The sequence below is a fragment of the Thermobia domestica genome, chromosome 7, assembly GCF_964235325.1.
Source record: "Thermobia domestica chromosome 7, izTheDome1.hap1.1, whole genome shotgun sequence".
NCBI lineage: Eukaryota > Metazoa > Arthropoda > Insecta > Zygentoma > Lepismatidae > Thermobia > Thermobia domestica.
Window position 1 is genome coordinate 163,415,599 of NC_137460.1, and position 20,223 is coordinate 163,435,821.

General features: G+C 35.1%; 1 protein-coding gene across 4 annotated transcripts in view; it reads left to right on the forward strand.

Moving 5' to 3' along the window:
- The first annotated feature begins 267 nt into the window (after nt 1-267).
- Nucleotides 268-20,223, forward strand: part of LOC145690555 (glycosaminoglycan xylosylkinase) — a 117,170-nt gene continuing 97,214 nt past the window's right edge. For 2 of the 4 annotated variants that reach the window (XR_014132241.1, XM_081765547.1), the window contains exons 1-3: nt 276-297; nt 16,678-16,818; nt 18,012-18,263. Coding sequence is in view for 3 of the 4 variants with exons in the window: in XM_081765547.1 (XP_081621673.1) it covers nt 295-297; nt 16,678-16,818; nt 18,012-18,263 (396 nt within the window). In the remaining variant the exon portion in view is untranslated. Of the gene's footprint in view, nt 342-1,821; nt 1,843-16,677; nt 16,819-18,011; nt 18,264-20,223 lie in introns of those variants that run through there. The other 2 variants (XM_081765550.1, XM_081765549.1) reach the window with 2 other exon arrangements.

Consider the following 20,223-nt stretch of genomic DNA (forward strand, 5'->3'; position numbering starts at 1 on the left):
ACTATAAACAGATAACAACTTAAAGATCGTATAGAAAGAATTAAGAGAATTCACAAAGAGAGAAAAACTACACATCAGAACCTATAATATAAAATATTACTTCCAAGAGACAGGAAGTAATATTACATTTCATATTAACTACATTTACTCTTTCCTAAATTTGTAGCACAATCACAGCCTTCGTGGGGTGCGAAAAACTAGAAAACACGAATAATGATGAAGAAGACAAAACAAGAACTTTGTACAGTAATTTGCTATTGAAGAAGAAGAAGAAAAAGAAGTAGATATCATTGTATGGTATGTAGTGGATGGCACAGATCAACATACCCTAACGGTGCTAGGTAAATAGATTAGTTGACCAATATGAAAGAACAGTTAAATATTTGCAAGCAGACGAAGAATACCTTTGTTAGTGGTTAAATAATGCGAAGCACCTTTAAAACAACTGAGCTAACATATAACATTTCTATCTTTGCTTCAGATTTACTTTAGGAGGGCATAAGGATGTCTAGACAGTGCTGAAACACCGTGTGCGTGCGTTTTCTCGGGATTCTCCCGTTTCCTCCCACTTTCTTCATTCCACCATTTCATTCATCACTCATCATCACCGTCTCCTTTAGCCTAACCGGCATAACCGTGGGACGTAAAACTCAAAGATTTCAATTCATTTTTCAAGAATCGTGCTGGTCCAGTTTATATGACTTGATCTGTAAAACTTACAGACCAAATATATATTTCGAAGGTCAATGTTCTGTTAAGGGGGTCCAGTATCTTTGACACCACTTCTTTCTATTGGTTTTCGTTTGATTATATAATATAACGTTATGTTAGGTTAGGTTAGCTTAGGTCAGGTTAGGTTAGGTTAGCTTAAGAGGGTCCAGTATAGTTTTGGACCCCCTTAACGGAACATGGACCCGAAAGACAAATGTGCAAATAAACATTGTTACTTATGATTTGCGATCGTATCACAGGGAAACGGTTGACAGTTCGTAGTGAATTTTTGAACATAATTAGTAATCTTTGAGGTAGCTACTAATTATCATGTTACTTTGTGCATTTATTCCTAAGTGGGTCACCCGCCTGGTTTCAGACTAGAAACGTAATAAAAGCTAAGCAAATTTAAAAATAAGCGAATTTTATTTTAAATTTAGTGATTTCCTGTTTCGGTTCGTTACCTCGCGGGGTGGGGTATAGGAGGGGGATTGGTCGTCCACTTAGTTTTCTACCAAAAGCAAAGGCATTTATTCCGAAGTTGGGCGTCCGCTTTCGCTGTTATCTCCTTTCCACACTTTCTGCAATTTGTTATTAGGTTCATTAATCCGTACTCTTCACAAACTTTTAAAAGATTTTGCTCGTTATCAACGTATTGCTTCACAAATGTTAAAACTGTTAGTTCATTGCCCTTGTACATTCGCCATGTTGATAACATAAATGCTCGTTTCTTACCCACAATGCAACTGTTCGGTCACCTTGCGCCAAGTAGTTCCCTCCGCTCGCCGTACAGTCCCATGTTTATAACCGCTTATATATAACAAATAAACAAAATTTTTCGAGACTCTTATACATTATCAAGCACACAAACGATCGAATTATCCATATCTTTCTTGTAAATTTTAAAAATTTTGCTGAAAACGGACGCCCAACTTTGGAACTTAACCCAAAGCAAATAGGTCTTTACCGTTTTACGTGTAAATACTGCTTCCTGAAATATGGCACAAGAGCTAAAGTGTAAACACAAACTAACATGTGCTAGGTAGGCACATATCACAAACCCTATCCAACAGTCAGGGCCCGAGCGATAGCGAGTTACTGGGTCCGTAATGAGCAAACTTGTCAGCGATGGTGAGTATGTACGTAAACGAGGACGTTAGTAAAACAGTAGGTGTATCTTTTCAAATTTTGCACATAATTCCTTGTTAGACTTATTAATCCGTAACTTTCCCAGAGTTTCAAAAGATTTTCTACATTATAACCGTATTGTTTCAAAAACTATTACTGTTAACACAGATTCAGCGCAACATCTCTGTACATCTGCGGCCATATTTATAATACAAATGCTGGTTACTTTTCTGTAATCCAACCAAATAGTTTCATGTTTATAACCGCTTATGAAGAACATAAACACGACTTTCGTTTTCCTTACGTATCCAAACGAGCAAATTATCAATTTCTTGCAAGTAAGTTTCCAAGTTTGGCTTGAAACTGATGACCAACTTTGGAACTTAACCCTTTGATTCAAGGATGCATCCTACGGGAGTTCCAAATTTATGTAGAAAATACAGTATAGACGAAGCCGTCAGCGTCATGTTAGGAAAATGAAAAAGATGGAAAAACTCAGTATATAAACTCGTCATTAAAAATGAAAGGGACATGGTTCTCTCTTTTTTTAAAAAAAAAAAAAAAAAATCCGTTTTGAGGGACGAAGGAGGGCATTTTCTATAATTTGTTTCTTCACATTAGATCGACGTTACCTATTGTATTTGATCGCGTCACGGGAAGCGGTTGATTAGATTGAAATGAGTTTCTGAACATAGTACCTAACTCAAGCTAGGATTTTATCATGTAACTTTACTTACAGTGTGTATCATCAGGGAGAAGGGGGTTCAACATTTATGCCAAAAATAAAATTTCTTGGGGAATTTTTATTATTACACTCTCATTGATATGCATATGCTAAGTGGAAGATCAGGCTCAGATATTTTTCATAAGCCCAATTATTCCCGTGCATAGGACAGGCATGGCATCTAATCTGGAATAAAAGGCAATGCGACTACATTCTGTGTTTTTATAATACATACTTGGATTTAGCTTGAAACGAATACTAAAATGTCTTTCTCCAAGTCGCAGTTAATTATAATTGAAAACGCTTCACCTAAAATTGAAGTTCCTAATGATATACTTCTATTTTTCTTAATACTAATGGCAATCAGATCACGAATTATTCTTGTGTATCTGGTGAAATGTGTTACGTATAGGACAATATTACAAAGAACCTTGAATCATAAAATCTGTTGTAAGAAAGCAAATTGGGAACTGGAAATGAGAATTTTTAAAAAATTTAACTTTTCAGTTTTTCGGGAAAAATTACAAAATAAAAATCCATTTAACAAAGCCTTTTATTTATATATCTCTGGCTCCTAAACCTGACGTATTGTGCCCGTATTTCCTCGGCGTGTTTTGTGGGAAACAAAAGGAATCAGAAAGGCTGGCTCACAGATTTGAATCCTGAGCGTAGTGAGGAATTTTATTACTATTGTATATTATATAGGTTGCGGGCCGCGATGGTTCAGTGGTAGAGCGTTCACCTCTGGTGCTTGGGGTCCCGGGTTCAATCAAGCTCCCGCCAAGTGAACTTTGTGGTGGACAAACACCGTGTGCGTGGGTTTCCTCGAGGTTCTCCCGTTTCTTCCACTTTCTTCATTCCACTATTTCATTCATTTCTCATCATCACCGTCTCCTTTAGCCTAGCCGGCATAAGCGTGGGATGTAAAACTCAACCTTCCTCTTTATTACTCTACAAGATTATCTGCGTCTCTCTTTCTAGAAATCGAAATATAAGGGAGTGTCAATGGTGCAAAATGTATCCCACGAAACGCAGATGGGCCTTCACGAATTCCCTTGTGCGACTCTTTTTTTTTTTTATTATTATTTTTTAAGTATAACTCAGTGTCTCGTGATTATGCACTGTAGCTAAGGGAGACGGTGATAATGAGATGAAAGATAATGTTGGCGTAAACAAAGTGGTTGGAAACAGGAGAACGCCGAGAAAACCTTGCATATCTATTTGTCTACTACAAGGGCCACTTGGCAGGAGCTGGGATCGAACCAGGAACCCGCACAAAGCTGAGCTATCGCGGCCCCAGTTTGATGTACATAATAGAATCCGAATACTTAAATAATATTTTAAGTAGAAATATAGCTTTAAAAATAAGTGTAAAATTAAATGAAACTGAATGTTATCCAATAGAACCCACTGAGCTGTATAAAAAGAATATATATATATTTTTCAGAAATGTCCTTAACGGGGGCTGGGATAGCTACAACAAGAGACTCGAGATAACGGACGTGAACGTTCTACCACTGGACCACTACGACCCCTATGGTCATAATATAACATATTTCGAAGAATTGAACTTTTTTTTTTCTTTCTTTTCTTTCGGAAAGCTTTGTTTCTAAAAAACTGCCTAGATAAGTATTGCTTCTAATCACGGAGGTGAGTTTTAAAATATCATAATGCAGTTTACGGCAATTTCATATGACTTTCTATCAGGGTTGGCTGGTTTAAGCCTTGGTTTAAACCAACTGAAAAAAAAAAAAGTTTAAACCAAAGAGCGAAAAATGTTTGTAAAAGTGTAAGTGTTCGTAAACTCTTGATGAACACACATTTGTGGGTTATCACGTTCCACTCCCGTATATTATTCGTATTATATTCAGACCTAAAGTCCCCATCTATTACTCAAAGAGATTATACTACAAAAACAACTTCTGTTTTTTTTTAATGAATGTTTCTTTTTTTATTATAGTTTATTACTGTTATGCATTTGCAATCAAAGGAAAATTCTAAATATTGTTTCGTTTTAATAATGTTTACTATTGATAAAATACATCGAAATGCCGTACTTTTCTGGGGGACGTTCATACAAACCCCACGAGAAGGATTTATTGAAATCAGAAGTATCTTTGGTATCTATTTATGTATAAATGGGTCGGAGCCAAAGTGCACTCAATAATTCGTATCTTTGGTTACTTTTTTTTTACTGATATGCAAATTAAGTTTTGTATTTCTTTAACTTGGACTAAATTAGTTGTTCTGTACTCCGTAGTACTTTGAAATTGTCCATATGTAATGCTGTATAATGAATGGTTTCACTTGTGCAATTGTTTATCTTTTTGTCCTTATGAAATGACTCTTGACAATTATATTAACAAGTATGTATTATATTAGTGCAACGTATTTTTATCAGGCGTCCTTCGTGAGTGAGTCGGCAGACGTATCGAATTTGTGGCCAATTAGTCCCGGTTTCGAGTTCAAATGGAGGACAGTTTCTCTCGGATGTAAGCCAGAAGCGGTTTGGATTCCGCTTTTGAGCTTATGCCCTTTCAGCATAACCCGGTTGTTGCATAAGAACACCAAGGCGAAACAAACTTATTTCTGTCCATATGTGATATAAATACATAGAGCAAATCATTTATACCAAAAAACTGGTTTAACCCCCTCCCCCCCCCCAAAAAAAACAGATTTAAACCAAAAAACCGGTTTTTTTGGTTTTTTCAATAAGAACCATGGTTTTTGCCAACCCTAAATCTATTCTAGATATAAGAAAAACATTGGTAGAGCTTGTAATTAGGGTTGCCAGGTGACCGGTATTTTTGTCAAGCTCAAGTATTTTTTAAGTTTAAAATACTCAAGTATTTTTTAAGTTTGAGTTTTAAATTTTTAAAAATCTCCTTTGAGGATTATAAATGAGTACTAGTGATTTTATTTTTCAAAGTTAACAACCTTTGTAGCAATACTGCTTAAAATGACGTATTTGAGGTAGCTTTTTGAAATGTATGTTTCTTTCTTTTGTTTCCAACAACAGTTTTTGGTACTTGAAATTAGAATAATTTCTCATAGTAACTTCATTTCAAGCAATGTCGCAAACTTTAGTAAAGTTGATTATGTCTCCCGAAAGGTTTCAGATATCAAATTACTGTAAACTGTATTATAATATATACGTTCATCGGAAACCTATGTGATTGTATATAATCTTATCTAGGCACTTTTTCGAAATAAAACTTTTTGTGAGACATCGAATTTTCAAATCCTTGTAGTTTGTACTGTGTTTGTTTATTCGAAGTACGTAATATCATGATCGTAGTATTTCACAGTAAGGTACTTTGGATGTACAGTGTTCCTTTCGTGTTTTTTCGTTATTATTATTGTAGAGGCCTCCACAGTTTGAATCTTTGATGATGCTTAGGGGGGCGCGGTGGCTCAGTGGTAGAGCGTTCACCTCCGATGCTTGGGGCCCCTGGTTTGACCCCAGCTCGCGCCATGTGGACTTTGTGGTGGACAAACACCGTGCTCGTGGGTTTTCTCGGGGTTCTCCCGTTTCCTTCCACTTTCTTCATTCCACCATTTCACTCATCTCTCATTATCACCGTCTCCTTTAGCCTCACCGGAATAACCGTGGGACGTAAAACTTAAAAATTTTCTTTGTTGATGCTTGTGATACTGTAGCATTCTTAGTTTGTAACACTGAATAATAAATGTAGTATTATAAATTTCCATTTAATGCGCTAATTAGAAGTATGTAATAATTTGACGTAGTCCAATTTTAAGAACATATAACTTTATGTCGGGTTAGCAACACTGTTAATTTGGTGGTATTGTGGAGTGTATCAAACACTTTTCACGTGCAAGAATTTTCACGTTACAATTTGCAACGTATTATACAATATTGCAGTTTTTTGATCAGTTGGTTTAAAAGTTACAAGGATGTACCAAAATAAATCGTCCATTCTGTAATAATTAATTATATGTCTAGCCAAACTTCCCATTTTCACATTTTATTTCAATTATAGTCCTTAATAAAATCATATGGAAGTACGTTAATTACATATCATCATCACTATAGGTATTCTGCTAGTATTGGCAGGTCACTTGCTGCAACTGAGAAGTTTCCATGCCCCACGGTCTTCCGCTAACCTCTTCGTCTTCACGAACGATTTTTCTGTTAGGTTATCGTCCGTCAATTGTAGCCTCCATCGCCCCCTCCCTCTCTTTCCTGCCACCATACACTCTAGTATGTTACTCATGACCAGTGATGAAAATTTTCCGGAAAATTTTCCCGGAAAATTTTCCGATTCATAAAAACATACTCCACTTATTCCTACATCGTTGTTTAGTCGAGATGTGAGTTGGAAAATTTTCTTCTATATTTTTCCGGAAAATTTTCCGTTCTTAACAAATATCAGTGATTAAGTAACAATTCGTCAGTATTCATAAAATTGATTGAATTCATATATAGAAATGTTAAAAAGTGAAAGATCGTTTAAAGAATCTGAAAATTTTCATGGCTCAGACAATTTTCAGTACGATGTAGGAACTAGTGGAACAATTTTTCATTAATCGAAAAGTTGTCTGTCCTGTACAGTGATCAAAATTTTCCGGAAAATTTTCCGATTCATAAAAATATATTCCACTTATTCCTACATCGTTGTTTAGTTGAGATGTGAGTTTTTAAAATTTTCTTCTATATTTTTCCGGAAATGTTTCCGTTCTTAACAAATATCAGTGATTAAGTGACAATTCGTCAGTACTCATAAAATTGATTGAATTCATATATAGAAATGTTAAAAAGTGAAAGATCGTTTAAAGAATCTGAAAACTTTCATGGCTTAGACAATTTTCAGTATTATGTAGGAGCAAGTGGAACAATTTTTCATGAATCGAAAAATTGTGTCCTCTACAGTGATAAAAATTTTCCGGGAAATTTTGAAACGGAAAATTTTCCGATTCGTAAAAATATACTCCACTTATTCCTACATCGTTGTTTAGTCGTGATGTGAGGTGGAGAAATTTCTTCTATATTTTTCCGGAAATTTTTCCGTTCTTAACAAATATCAATGATCAAGTAACAATTCGTCAGTATTCATAAAATTGATTGAATTCATATATAGAAATGTTAAAAAGTGAAAGATCGTTTAAAGAATCTGAAAATTTTCATGGTTTAGATAATTTTCAGTACTATGTAGGAACTAGTGGAACAATTTTCCATGAATCGAAAAATTGTCTGTCGTGTACAGTGATTAAAATTTTCCGGAAAATTTTGAAACGGAAAATTTTCCGATTCGTAAAAGAATAGTCCACTTATTCCTACATCGTTGTTTAACCGTGATGTGAGGTGAAAAAGTTTCTTCTATAGAGAGAGAGAAACACTGTGTAAAATTTTATTTCCCAACTTGAAATACAAAATTTTCCGGTTCCCGAAAGCTAATTGGAAAATTATAATTTGTTGCTGACTAACTTTCCTCTACTGAAATTCAATTTTGTACCTCTATGTGCAGTTAAATATAGTGAAAAATTTTTCACCTAACATCACTATTCATAATATCCAAAATTGTCAGGCCTATGAAAAGTGTTTTCCACATGTTTCTACATCGTGATGAAAATTTTCCGATGTATGAAAATTCCTCTCACTTGTTTCTACAGAGCAATAAAACTTTCCGATTCAGAAAACCGTTGTTTTACTTCTTCCTTCGAAATGATGAAAACTTTCCGAGTCATAAAATATTCTTCAATTTTTCCATATAAGGCAGAAAATATTTCGATTCATGAAAAATTGTTTAACTTGTTCCTACATAGTACTGAAAATTGTCTGAGCCATGAAAATTTTCAGATTCTTTAAACGATATTTCAGTTTTTGACATTTCTATACATGAATTCAATCAATTTCATGATTGCTGAGGAATTGTTACTTGATTACTGATATTTTTTTTAGAACGGAAAATTTTCCGGAAAAATATAGCGGAAAATTTTCCTGAAAATTTTCCGAAATGGAAAATTTTCCGCCTCACATCACTACTCATGACACAGTTCCTTGTTAACCAATGTCCAACCAGTTTATCTTTCTCTTAGTAATATCGAAAATTAGTCGTTTCTCTCCCACCATTTCTATTACTCTGTCATTCGTTTTCCGCTCGACCCAACTATTCCCTCCATTCTTCTTCACACTCACATTTGGAAAGCTTCCAGTCGATTTTAACCACTTTTGCGTAATGTCCATATTTCTGCTTCACACGAAGCATTTTATGAATTTTTTCCCAGCTCTTTATTCAGGGTCCCACAAAACAGACTTTTCTTCCTCCTAAAGGCTTCTTTTGCATTCCTGTTCTTGCTTCAAACTTCATATCATCACTAATAATACAACCGAGGTATCTAAAACTAGTCACTCTTTTATTTTCTCTCCTTCTACTTCTATATTTGACACCGAGCGTTTCGTTTCAATCATCATAGCTTTTGTCTTCTAACATTTATTTTCATCCCATATTCTTCACAGCTCTTTCTCAAGTTCTGTAACATCTTGACCGGTTTTCTTTTCAGATTCCGAAATAAGCTCCATATCATCTGCAAACGGTATACATCTAATCATTCTACCTCCTACCAAAATTCCGTCTTGATTATGTAGACTCTTTTTCACTATCTCTTCTAGAGAGATATTAAATAATATTGACGAGAGATAGCATCCTTGTCGAACTTCCCTTCCAGTTGCACTCTCCTTTGACATTTCCATTCTTGTTCTAACATTTAAAGATATAATAGTATGCTAATTACAAATAGTACTATATTATTCAGTATGGACAGTACCTCCTTATAAAGTTTTACACAACGTGTAGAAAAGCTAGGGAAAAGAATCATTTTTCACCACACTGTCAATATGTTTCTACGAACCAGCAGATTCTTCAGAATGTAATAAGTATTTTTATACAACAACGAGATAGGGATCAAAGTGCGTTTGAAACAGATATTTAACGGACACTTACTCTTGAAATTTTTGTTTCCGTAATAATAAGAATAATAACACTGGTTATTGCTCCATGTGTAATTTACGAAAGTCATCTCGAAAATAATGCCTGCTCCTCTATAAAAATTATGTAAGGAGGAAGAATTGAAAAATGTGCGTAAAGATAGATTATGCAGGGTACGAATTAAGTTTATTGAAATTATTGTTCTTTGCTTTCGATACACTTCTGCCAATGTTCAACCCATTGTTGAAATGCGACCTGGAAACATTTTCAAAGGTTGTTTTTTGATTCATTCAGAGAGGTTTTAATGTCTTCCACATTCTGGAAGTACTGTTTATGAAGATAGGACCAAACGCGTGGAAGTTGGTGGGACTAAATCAGGACCTTTGTTGACCATCCCATTTATACAGTGGTCTGTGACGTTTCCATTGACATGAGGGCACTGAGTGAGACGTTGTTTTGCAAACCAGTATGGTTCAGTGGAATGTGCTCTCTGTTCCATTGAATAGTTCGCCTCCAAGATTTCTCCGTCTGGGAACTTCATCCAAGTTTTAATATTCTTAATGACAATTGCGTCTTTCCATATGCTTCTTGCAGCTCGCCATGGATCTCCGGAGCTTAATAGCCTCTATCTGCAACTTGATTACAACTTTTTGTTTTTCTGTGTTATTGGGTTGGTTATTTAGTTATTTGCAAATAAAATTAGTAATATACCGTATTACGTGTGTTGGTAGAGAACCAAGATCCGAGATTAACAGTGGATTTCATTGCTATCCGATAAAATCTGAAATGTTGTTGGGTAGAGGCGTTAATTTCAGGATGACCTTTTGCTTTTATAATTTGTAAAAATACCTTGCTCGCAAGAGTAGCTATCAAAGTTTCTTGTGAACACTAATGCTAATTCCATTAGTATTAAAATTTCTTAGATACTTAATGGCAATGAATTAAAGATGCTTTTTAAAACAAAAGTAAATTAGTATAAATGGTGGTTGATGTAAGCCTCTTGTTTTTTCAAGATTAGTCTTATGAATGAACTCAAAAGGTACTCACTTTAGTCTGCTATATGCTATTATGGATTGGCTTAGGAAATATCAGACGTCGAATTTTCACTGATAACTATCAGCTTTGTCAAGACATATGTAAGAAGACAGGAATTTAGGGAATATGATGGATGTGAATTAACTACACATTTAATAATTATATATACTGACATATCTGTAGACATTACACTACTAAACACCAACATCGTGAAGCTTCTGGTAATGTGAATTTTTACAGTGTACAAATCTTAACTCATTGTGCTTTTTCTTTAGTGACGGTGAAAGTATCATCCAATTTTTGTTCAGAGTGTCCATATCGGAGTTTAATTTTAATTTCTTCGTTCAAATGGAAAACATCTCGTATTCCTGTCTTTCTGTGAACGAAGAACTGATGTTGAAGCATCATTGTATTGGGACTGCGAATATGTTCTTTCAATATAGTGTGTATGTGTTTCTTTTCATCATTACTAAATAAATGTCCTGGCACGTGTACGAGACATGCGAGATTCAGCGGATAAGTAAATACGAATCGTGAACTTTTGTATCCTGTTAAGTATTTCCTTAATTTTAACACAGTTTTTTATGTTCTTTGGAGGCACTAATACTATGTTAAAATAAAAGGAAATAGATAAAAACTTAACAGGATATATATGTTTCTTCACTAATCTGCCATGACGAAACAGAACACACAATAGGCTGAAAGAACATACTAGATACAACGATTCTCCAACATCAAGTCTTACAAAACACTTAAAAGATACAAAGGAGAACATTCATATAGTGGAAATGATCAAAAAGTTTTTCATTGTTTATAGGAAGATATACATACGAGATTTTTCTCATTTGAACAAAGGAACCAGAATAAAATCCCGACATGAGCGAGAAAGGTTGAAGTAACATCATTGACACCTTTATCGTCGTCACTAGTCAAAAAAGAAGAAAGGAGCACGATGACTTAAAATTTGTATACCGTGAAAACTCACTAGAAGCCTCAAGATCTTTGTGTAGAATAGTGTAAATATATGAGTGTATATACCTGTGAAATTGATTCTTACTCACCATATCCTCAGTAAACCATTTTTATCTTGCTCTGTATGTCTTGCCAATACTGTAGCAGCTAGCGAGAATTTCACATTTTATGTGATCTTTCCGTCATAGGATACAGAAGAACAAAGTGAGTGGCCCCATGTATCGTAGTCGCTAACGCTCTCGCATTCGGTGCGAGGGGTCCAGGGTTCGATTCCCGGTGGGTGCACTCGGTCGAAAAAGTGTAAAACGCTTTTTCAGGCCAGCCACTCTAAATGAGGTTTTCCTGGGTTTTCCTCATTCCCACCAGGCAAATTCCGGGGTGGCACCTAACTTATAAGTCCCAGGCCGCTTCCTTCCTTCCCCAATCCTTTCTTCTTTCCCTTTCCCTGGATAGTGTGCTCACCAAGGGACGTCATCCCTCAAAACGTGAAGGGCTAAATGGCCTTAGATGCCGAAAGCCCAGAAATCTAAATCCTAAGAACAAAGTGAATGCCTTTTAAGTTATATGTAGTATGGGAGACGTTTTCACCGAATTGATACTAATCATGTACATAAAAGTAATTTGTGAATCATTACTGCTATATTTAGAAACAATTACATATTTCCATTAGACCTAAGAAGTGTCTTTTACTTACTGGTAATTTATTTATATATTTTTTCTGTAATAACTTCGATATTTGTTAATGAAATACGTCATCGTAATATTCCCATCTTTGTTCAAGTTATCTTCTTCATATTTACCTTAGGATTCTTTTACTTTATGTAGAGTGTTTCAAATATACTTCTCTCAGTTAAGCCCTGGGTAGTACCGAGACTATGATCTATTTGTATTTCTTGTATGTCTAGTGTATTTTTTGGTAGGAAAAGGTTACCGCAGTAGAATCGAAATTTTCCATAATAATAGTTAATAGAGGGCTAATACTTCTAATTAATATTCATCCTGGACGTGACAGTAATGAAAAAAACCTTCTAAAATAATACAAAAAGAAAGAACTGGTCCGAGACTCGAACCCGGGACCATCTGCTTATTTTGCTCATATGTTAACAACTACGCTACCCAGTCCGCTCCCTAAACAGCCATAAGCCCTCTCACTCGTAAAGTCGGTGTTCCTTCACTCAGACTATGTGGTTTGTATCACAACTTAATCCCCCTGTTGTGCTTGGGCAATCCAGTGTCCACCTTTGGAACATCTCTGACGGTTATATTATCATTATATAAAGAATGGGAGAAACAAGCGATTTTTAACACACCAATTTCTGTGCAGGTGCGCCTTCAATGATACGCAAGGAGTGAAAAAGTACACGACTGGACCGAGATCTCTGGCGTACCGCGCCGATGCATTAACCACTACGGTACTCGTTTCGGTCCCTGAAATAGTTTACAGGGTGTCTATCAGTCACGAAAGTCATGAAAAAGTCACGAAGTCAGAAAACTGCCATGAAAGTCAAGAAATTTAGCTTTTGGGTCACGATTTTTTTTTTTTTTATCTGTACAAACATAAGTATAGACTGGAAAATATTTTGTTCTATAAAACGTCAAAATTCACCACCAGATATGTGTATGGTCGGCTTCAGACTCTAGCAAAGCACGCTTCTATCACATGCATGAAAATATGGCCTAATTCGCATCCAAATTTTCTCTTGAGAATGTTTTGAAATTTTATTGTTTAGTAGAGAAAAAGTCACAAAATTTCATTTTGGAATTATAATAGACACCCTGGTTTATTTATTATTATTATTGATTTTAAGGAAGCGACTTTGTAGATATATATATTATGCAATTAAAGAAATGAGTACAATAAATACGTGAAGTAATGGAGATAATGAAGCAACTGATCTATATATTTAAAAATGAAAGTGACTGTGTTTGTGACTTAATAACAATTGAATTACCCGACCGATCTCGATCAAATTTTCAACATAGATGAGGTTCGGGCCTGGTATGGTTTTTATCATTTCACTTTGACGGTGCAACTTATGGGAATGGGAGGGGGAGATATATAAAAATGATCGAAAATGACCGATATTAATGTCGAATACATAGTTTTCGGGATCGTTGATATGAACAGTGACACTTCCGATGCTGTTTAAATCCAAATTCAGTCCCGCAGCTTGGGGGAGGAGAAGAGGAGAAATATTAAAATGATCGAAAGTGACCAACATCAGAGAGCGCTTCAGTAATAGTAAAAAATGACTGACTGAGTAACGGAACGTATTAATTTTCTTATTTTACCCACCGAAGCAGGTAATTGTCATAAGTATTTCATATAGGAAGAACGTCATGTATTAGAAATTACTGTAGCTAGGAAATCATATAATAATGGACCAGCTATAAAGACTTCTGAATGAACAAGAAATTAAGATAAATAAAAGGAGAAAATAACAGATTTAAACATATTTTTACACACCAAATCCTCTGCGAATTCAATAATACATAAAGAGTAAAAAAGTGCATGGCTGGATTGAGACTCGAACCCGGGATATTCGGCGTACCATGTCGATGTGTTAAGCGGTACGCCACCCAGTCCACTCCCAGAATAGCCAGCCATACACTCTCTCACTCTTCGGTGCTCTTTCACTCAGACCATGCGGTTGAACCACAACCTAGCTGTTCTGCTTTGACAATCCAGTGTACATGCCCAGAACACCGCTAACAGCTAGGTCAGTAGACGTCTCTGTTGATGATTTCTATGCTGATGGTGAAGAAGTATTTAGAATAGTAAATATCGAATGTGATATTTATCATTCTACTTCTAAAATATTTTAATGTTGCAACTGTATGATACAAAAGCAATTTAATACACCGTGAAACTAGAAAATGTGTAATTAATGGCATAACTGTATAGAAAACTGAAGGATATTAACATCATGAAATTTGTAATCACATTAGTTCTATAGTACAAGGGACTGTAGGTTTCTTCCGTAAACATGGCGTGATTGTAAAAACGACAGCTTCTGTATATATTGGGTTGATGCGAATGCAAATCACCTCAGTAACAAAGGTCACGCATCAAATGTCACAATCTCAGTACACGTGTAGGGAGTAGGTTAGATTACCCGGATCGGTATGATTCAGTGCGTTGCTAAACAGGATCGTATGAAAGTACACGGAGAACACACAATTGCGAGTGATTTTTCCATATAACTTCAAACTGTGATATTTTGCACAGCAAGCCGCAAGAAACATTAAGAGTACATTGGGGCCAGAAGTGGCGATTCGCCGTTGATTTGTCAGATTTCGTTCCAATGACAACATTGCGAATACCAACCAGCATCATGTTTGGATGAGCTTCTCAGCCACACCGTGGAAAAAATCCTCCTCGGAAAAGCGTTCGTGTTATTGCAGACGAGCTGCATACACTATACTACTGTCATTCGGCGACTCCGTCCAATCGATAAAGTGAAAAATTTGGATTTATGAGTGCGACGTGAGTTGACATGGGCCAACAAGAATCATTGTCTGAAGATATGCAATTCTCTGAGTGGAAGGAAAGCCAGAAAGTTCCCTGCATTGGATTATCGATTTAGATTAAAAATGTATCTGTTGATTTCATCATAAATGGTCAATTGAATCGTGATCAACGTCCAGGACGGCTTCCTAAACCATCTTTCCATCCACAGAAAGTGTGTTATTGATACCGCAGTATATAGTGGAAGTGATCCATCATCTCTTTCTCAGATAAGGTGAAACATGAATACGATATTTAACTACATGAAGCATAAGGTGAACTTGTTCATAAGTATCCAGCAATAATCAATAAACATAGTCTCCTTATGTTGCACGACAATCCTGTGCAAAGAACGGTGTATGCTCGTCATGAATTGTAGTATGAAATCCTTTCTCACCCACCAGGTTCCCTCATACCTGTCTTACCTTATACCACTTCTTTCGACATCTTGATCACTTCTTGGGAGGGAAGATTTTCCTTTATGATCACGCAATCAATGTGTGGTTGATAACTTCTTCGCATCGCAGACTCCATATTTTTCTAGTCACGGAATCCATTCGTTGGCGGAGCGATGGCAAAAGTGTTGATTAATTAGGTATTATAGTTTATTTTTTTGGTTTTTGGAAATGATTAACTTGGGGTGGACATTTAATTCGCACCAATTTAATATTTGTAAAATCAAGATTAGAATTTGGTTCTGTTATGTGGAATAGTATATCTATGGAATTGATATATAAGATTGAATCCGTGCAGAAATATATCATTTCATTACTATGTTGTAAAAGGAATAAATTCCCACACATTTAACAATGAACATAAGGAAAATTTTTGGGAACTGTGAGTCTTAAGTGATAGTAGAAAATTTAATAAAATTGTACTTGACAATATATATCATACAGCGAAATGAATAATAATAATAATAATAATAATAATAATAATAATAATAATAATAATAATAATAATAATAATAATAATAATAATAATAATAATAATAGTAGTAGTAGTGGTAGTAGTAGTAGTAGTAGTAGTAGTAGTAGTAGTAGGAGGAGGAGGAGGAGGAGGAGGAGGAGGTGGTGGTGGTGGTGATGGTGGTGGTTGTTGTTGTTGTTGTTGTTGTTGTTGTTGTTGTTTTGATTACAGTACCACAAATTTAACTACATATCCATTACAGGAAAATATTTGCATATTAATGAAGATGAAATAAAACGCAACACAGCACAAATCTATAATCCTACATATTGAAGGAAGTGAAAATGTCTTCAGGTTTTTATTTTTATTTTTTCGTCTGTTTTTCGAAATAACATTCGTGTAATTAAGATAGACTTTAGAATTCTTTATAAATAATGTAATCTTTTAAATCGGGCGCTTAATCGATGTTATGTATTAAGTTTCGAGATTGAGTTTTGAGTTGAACCAATTAAATCTGGCTCTTTCCTAGCAGAAGAAATTAGGATTTCCAGGTGTTAGTCGTAAGTTTCGCTCCCTTACTCTTCTGTCGTCTTTAGAAGTTGTGGAGCGGTAGTATTATCACTGATTTTTTAAAAATTTTCTTCGTGAAGTTTTGTAGTCGATGTAATTGGTGAAAGAGAGTTTCATTTGTTCGAAGGTAATGGTAACATCTGTATTGAGAACGGTTTGTTTATTTGTAGGAAATGCTAAAGAGACGCTGTGCACTGCTGTCATTAACATCACTTCTTATGATCGTTCTTACGGCTAATGTATATTTTGTGTACGTAATAATTGAAGATAAGTCACCAGCGGTCCAGACAACTGCAATACACAGATCTGTAGTAAGTATAATGTTCAGCTTACATTACCGAATAGAGAACTAAACCTAATATTCTAATAGTGCTAGAAATAGCAGTGTCCTCATATTGTGGACAGATAAGTGTAAAAAGGTTTCTGTGGGTTCTAAAATATGGAAGAAGAACATGAAAGCGAACATTTTGATAAACACATTTTGAAGAGTTTTCTTTTTTACTTTAATTTTAATTTTAGTTTATATATATTTTAAAAATCTTATTTTTGAAAGTGCGTTCGCTCGTTCGTACCTACTGAGGTTTCTGCTATTTCATTTAGCGAATCGGAGTCGAACTTAAAGTTAATGCTTTCGGGAATTCCTTAATGTTCATTTCTTTCTTTCCTTTACTGTTTGTCTACGCACCGAATAAAGGATATTTTACTTAAGAACAAAAGAAAAATAAATAAATTAAAACGTCTCGAAAATTGCTCTAACGGTATTGTTGAAACCATAAATAAACTTGACAGCAATATACTTTTATTTATCATTATCCACTCCTTCCGAAAGATCCAGAAATTATGGTGTAAGCTTCCAATTTGTTCATGTTTCTTAGATATCAAAGTATAACCCAAATTATCAACAAATAGAGTCTTTCTGTTTCAAGTGTGTCCTCGAAAAATATGTGAAACATACTTCGGCTCCAGCATCGCCACCCTCCCTCTGCTTTGGGCAAAGAAGTGAATGACCTCGACTATGTTGCCAATTTGTCATTCAGTTGCTTGGTCTTGGCAAGTGAAGATCGTACGGTACTTAGAATGGCTAACAAGACAGGACACAGTTAATCCCGTGAAATAATTCAATGTGACAACCCTGTAAGCATAAAACTATTAAAAAGTCTCGGCCACCAGCAACTTGTCCCTCCTCTTTCGAGGCGGGTAGCGAAAACACACATCGACAGCAGTACCAGCAGAGGTACGCTTGAAACATAAGGGCTCTAGTATTTATTTATTTTGCTTGCAAAAATTCAAGAAGGGTAGAATAGAGGTGAGATTTGCGTCCACGGTTGTCTCTAAAATGACTTAACAGTTGTCGTTATATTTCATGAATGCATCTTTAATGTCCTTCTACTCTAGCATCTCATTTCTCTCTCTCTCTCTCTTTTCCATGTCCAGAAATAATATTACATCTTCTGCAGGGCGTAAGTAATATTAAATGTAAAACAAAGATTTCATATCGTTTCAGGCAAAACAAAGTAGACAGTCATTTGATATAACGTCTAAAAGGAAGACAAGTTCATCTCTACCTTTACAAAAGCCAGTAATCCATAGAAATGCTACTATTCTTGCATCGAAGAAGATACAGCATAAGCTACAGGATTTATCTGCTGGATATCACCGAATCAAAGTAACTTATAAAACCATTGTGGAGAAAATTATTAATGATTTAAGACTCACAGTTCCCATGAGTTCCAAACTCTGGGCAGTTGCAGAAAAGGTAAATATAATTTATTTAGTTTTATTTATTAGATGTTTGCCTATACATTTGTATGAGTGGGTTAGTAAATAATAAGTTCTTACGGGATTATAATTACAGAGAAAAGTCTGGACGCTGAACTGATGGGAACTTGAAACTCCGATTCCCCGTTTGCAATCGTTTGCTCTAATTAGTTAAGCTACCAACCAAACAACCAACTCAGCGCCGAGGTTTTTTCTAAGTGTAATTGTATACTTATTATACCTTTAATTTACTATGGATAATAAAAATTAAAGATTAAAAAATAAATAAATAAATAAATAAATAATAAAGTGAACAGGAGAATTCTGACAAACCTTACATGTTCACCACAGGCTCACATGAAATGGGACCGAAGCGTATGCCTTTGCCAGTAGAAGGGAAATCTTAAGAAAAAAGTTTCTAAAATGCGTTCTAAAAGTTTTCTAAAGTCATTTCTTAAGGTTTTGCTAACGCTTCGCTATCGAATGAAAGCATGTCTCTTAATTTCAACTCGTAAGATTTCAAATGATTTAATAAATCAAATACTTTAATTCCCGACACTGCAATATCAGGTGTCCAGGTGATGTGACGTCAGCACATCTGCTTCTATCGTTGTGTTTCGGCTTTTCTACAATGCAGTTTGGTATCTTTTATCCAACTACTCAAATTTTTCTCAGTCAAGGTGCCCAACCAACCAAGAAAACCGTGAACAAGCCATGGATATCGTATACTGTGAAAGAAAAAAAGGAATAAGCCGTGAAATTCGTTATGAAACCGTGAAAATCTAGGACATTTTCAAGTTAACAGAAAGAAAAAGAATACCAGAAGACGCATCATCGGTTTTTATTGTGCACTCGGTAAAGGTTTTGTGAAATATTTGACCGTGAAATTGAAAAAAAATTGGAACGTGAAAACCACGAAAAACTAATGAATTCTATTATTTAGATTGAGTAGGAACCCTGTCGGTATTGAGTTAAAGCCGAAAACTGTTTACTGAACAACCTGGAACCGTTCGTCTTAATTATTCAAGAAACCTGAATACTACAAAATAAATTTCCTCAGGACTGATGTTGAAATTTCGTTTATAAGGGATTGATTTACCAATTTTCTGACGTAAGAAACCTTAACATTATTGCGATTCAGTTAAAGGGTCATCGCTGTTTCTTATTATACAACGTCGTTATGTTCAGTGGTAAGGCAATCCAGGCAAAATTGTTATAATAGATCTTTATACATATCATATTGTCTTTACGCATATTACATTGGAGAGTCTTAGTAAGAAAGATATCTGAACATTGTGTAATTTCCAGGTGTGCTCAATGTTATGGACTCTTCAAAACTAATTTTCTGTTTTTTAAATCTTATGCTGCTATTACTTTCCCTCGTTGTCTGGTAGAACGTTTAGCAAAAGAGCTTATTGTGTAACTTAAAAAAAAAAAAATGTCATTATGCTATTATTTTCTGGCAAGTAATTCATTTTTTATTTCCTCTTAGGGAATTCTTTGTATATTTATAATGAATTACTTGGAAGAGAATGGTGAAAGCATAATCCCTTACAGTAGAGAAGGTACAATATAAGCTGAACTCCGCTAAATACTTTACAACTTCTTCTTTTATCTTTATTTCTTCTTTTCTACCAGCTTCTTCCCTTTTCTGCATGATAAAGTATTTATCAATAAATGTGCTTATAGTGTATATGTGGCTGTATTTACACAATTTCCTGGTAATTTACTCATTATTTCCATTTCCGAACTTGTTTTTCATATTTATCTATCTATATATGTATATAGAATGCACGGTGATGAAGTGCAGATATTTTAGGAAGTGATAGGGGAAGTCATTCTAAGAAAGAAAAAAAAAGAAAGAAAAAGAATGTATGAGTATATAGTTTATTCCTTCTTGGTTTCCGAGATAGAAAGGACTACGCTTTTAGCGCCCCGGAACTTGCTGAGTTGCAATT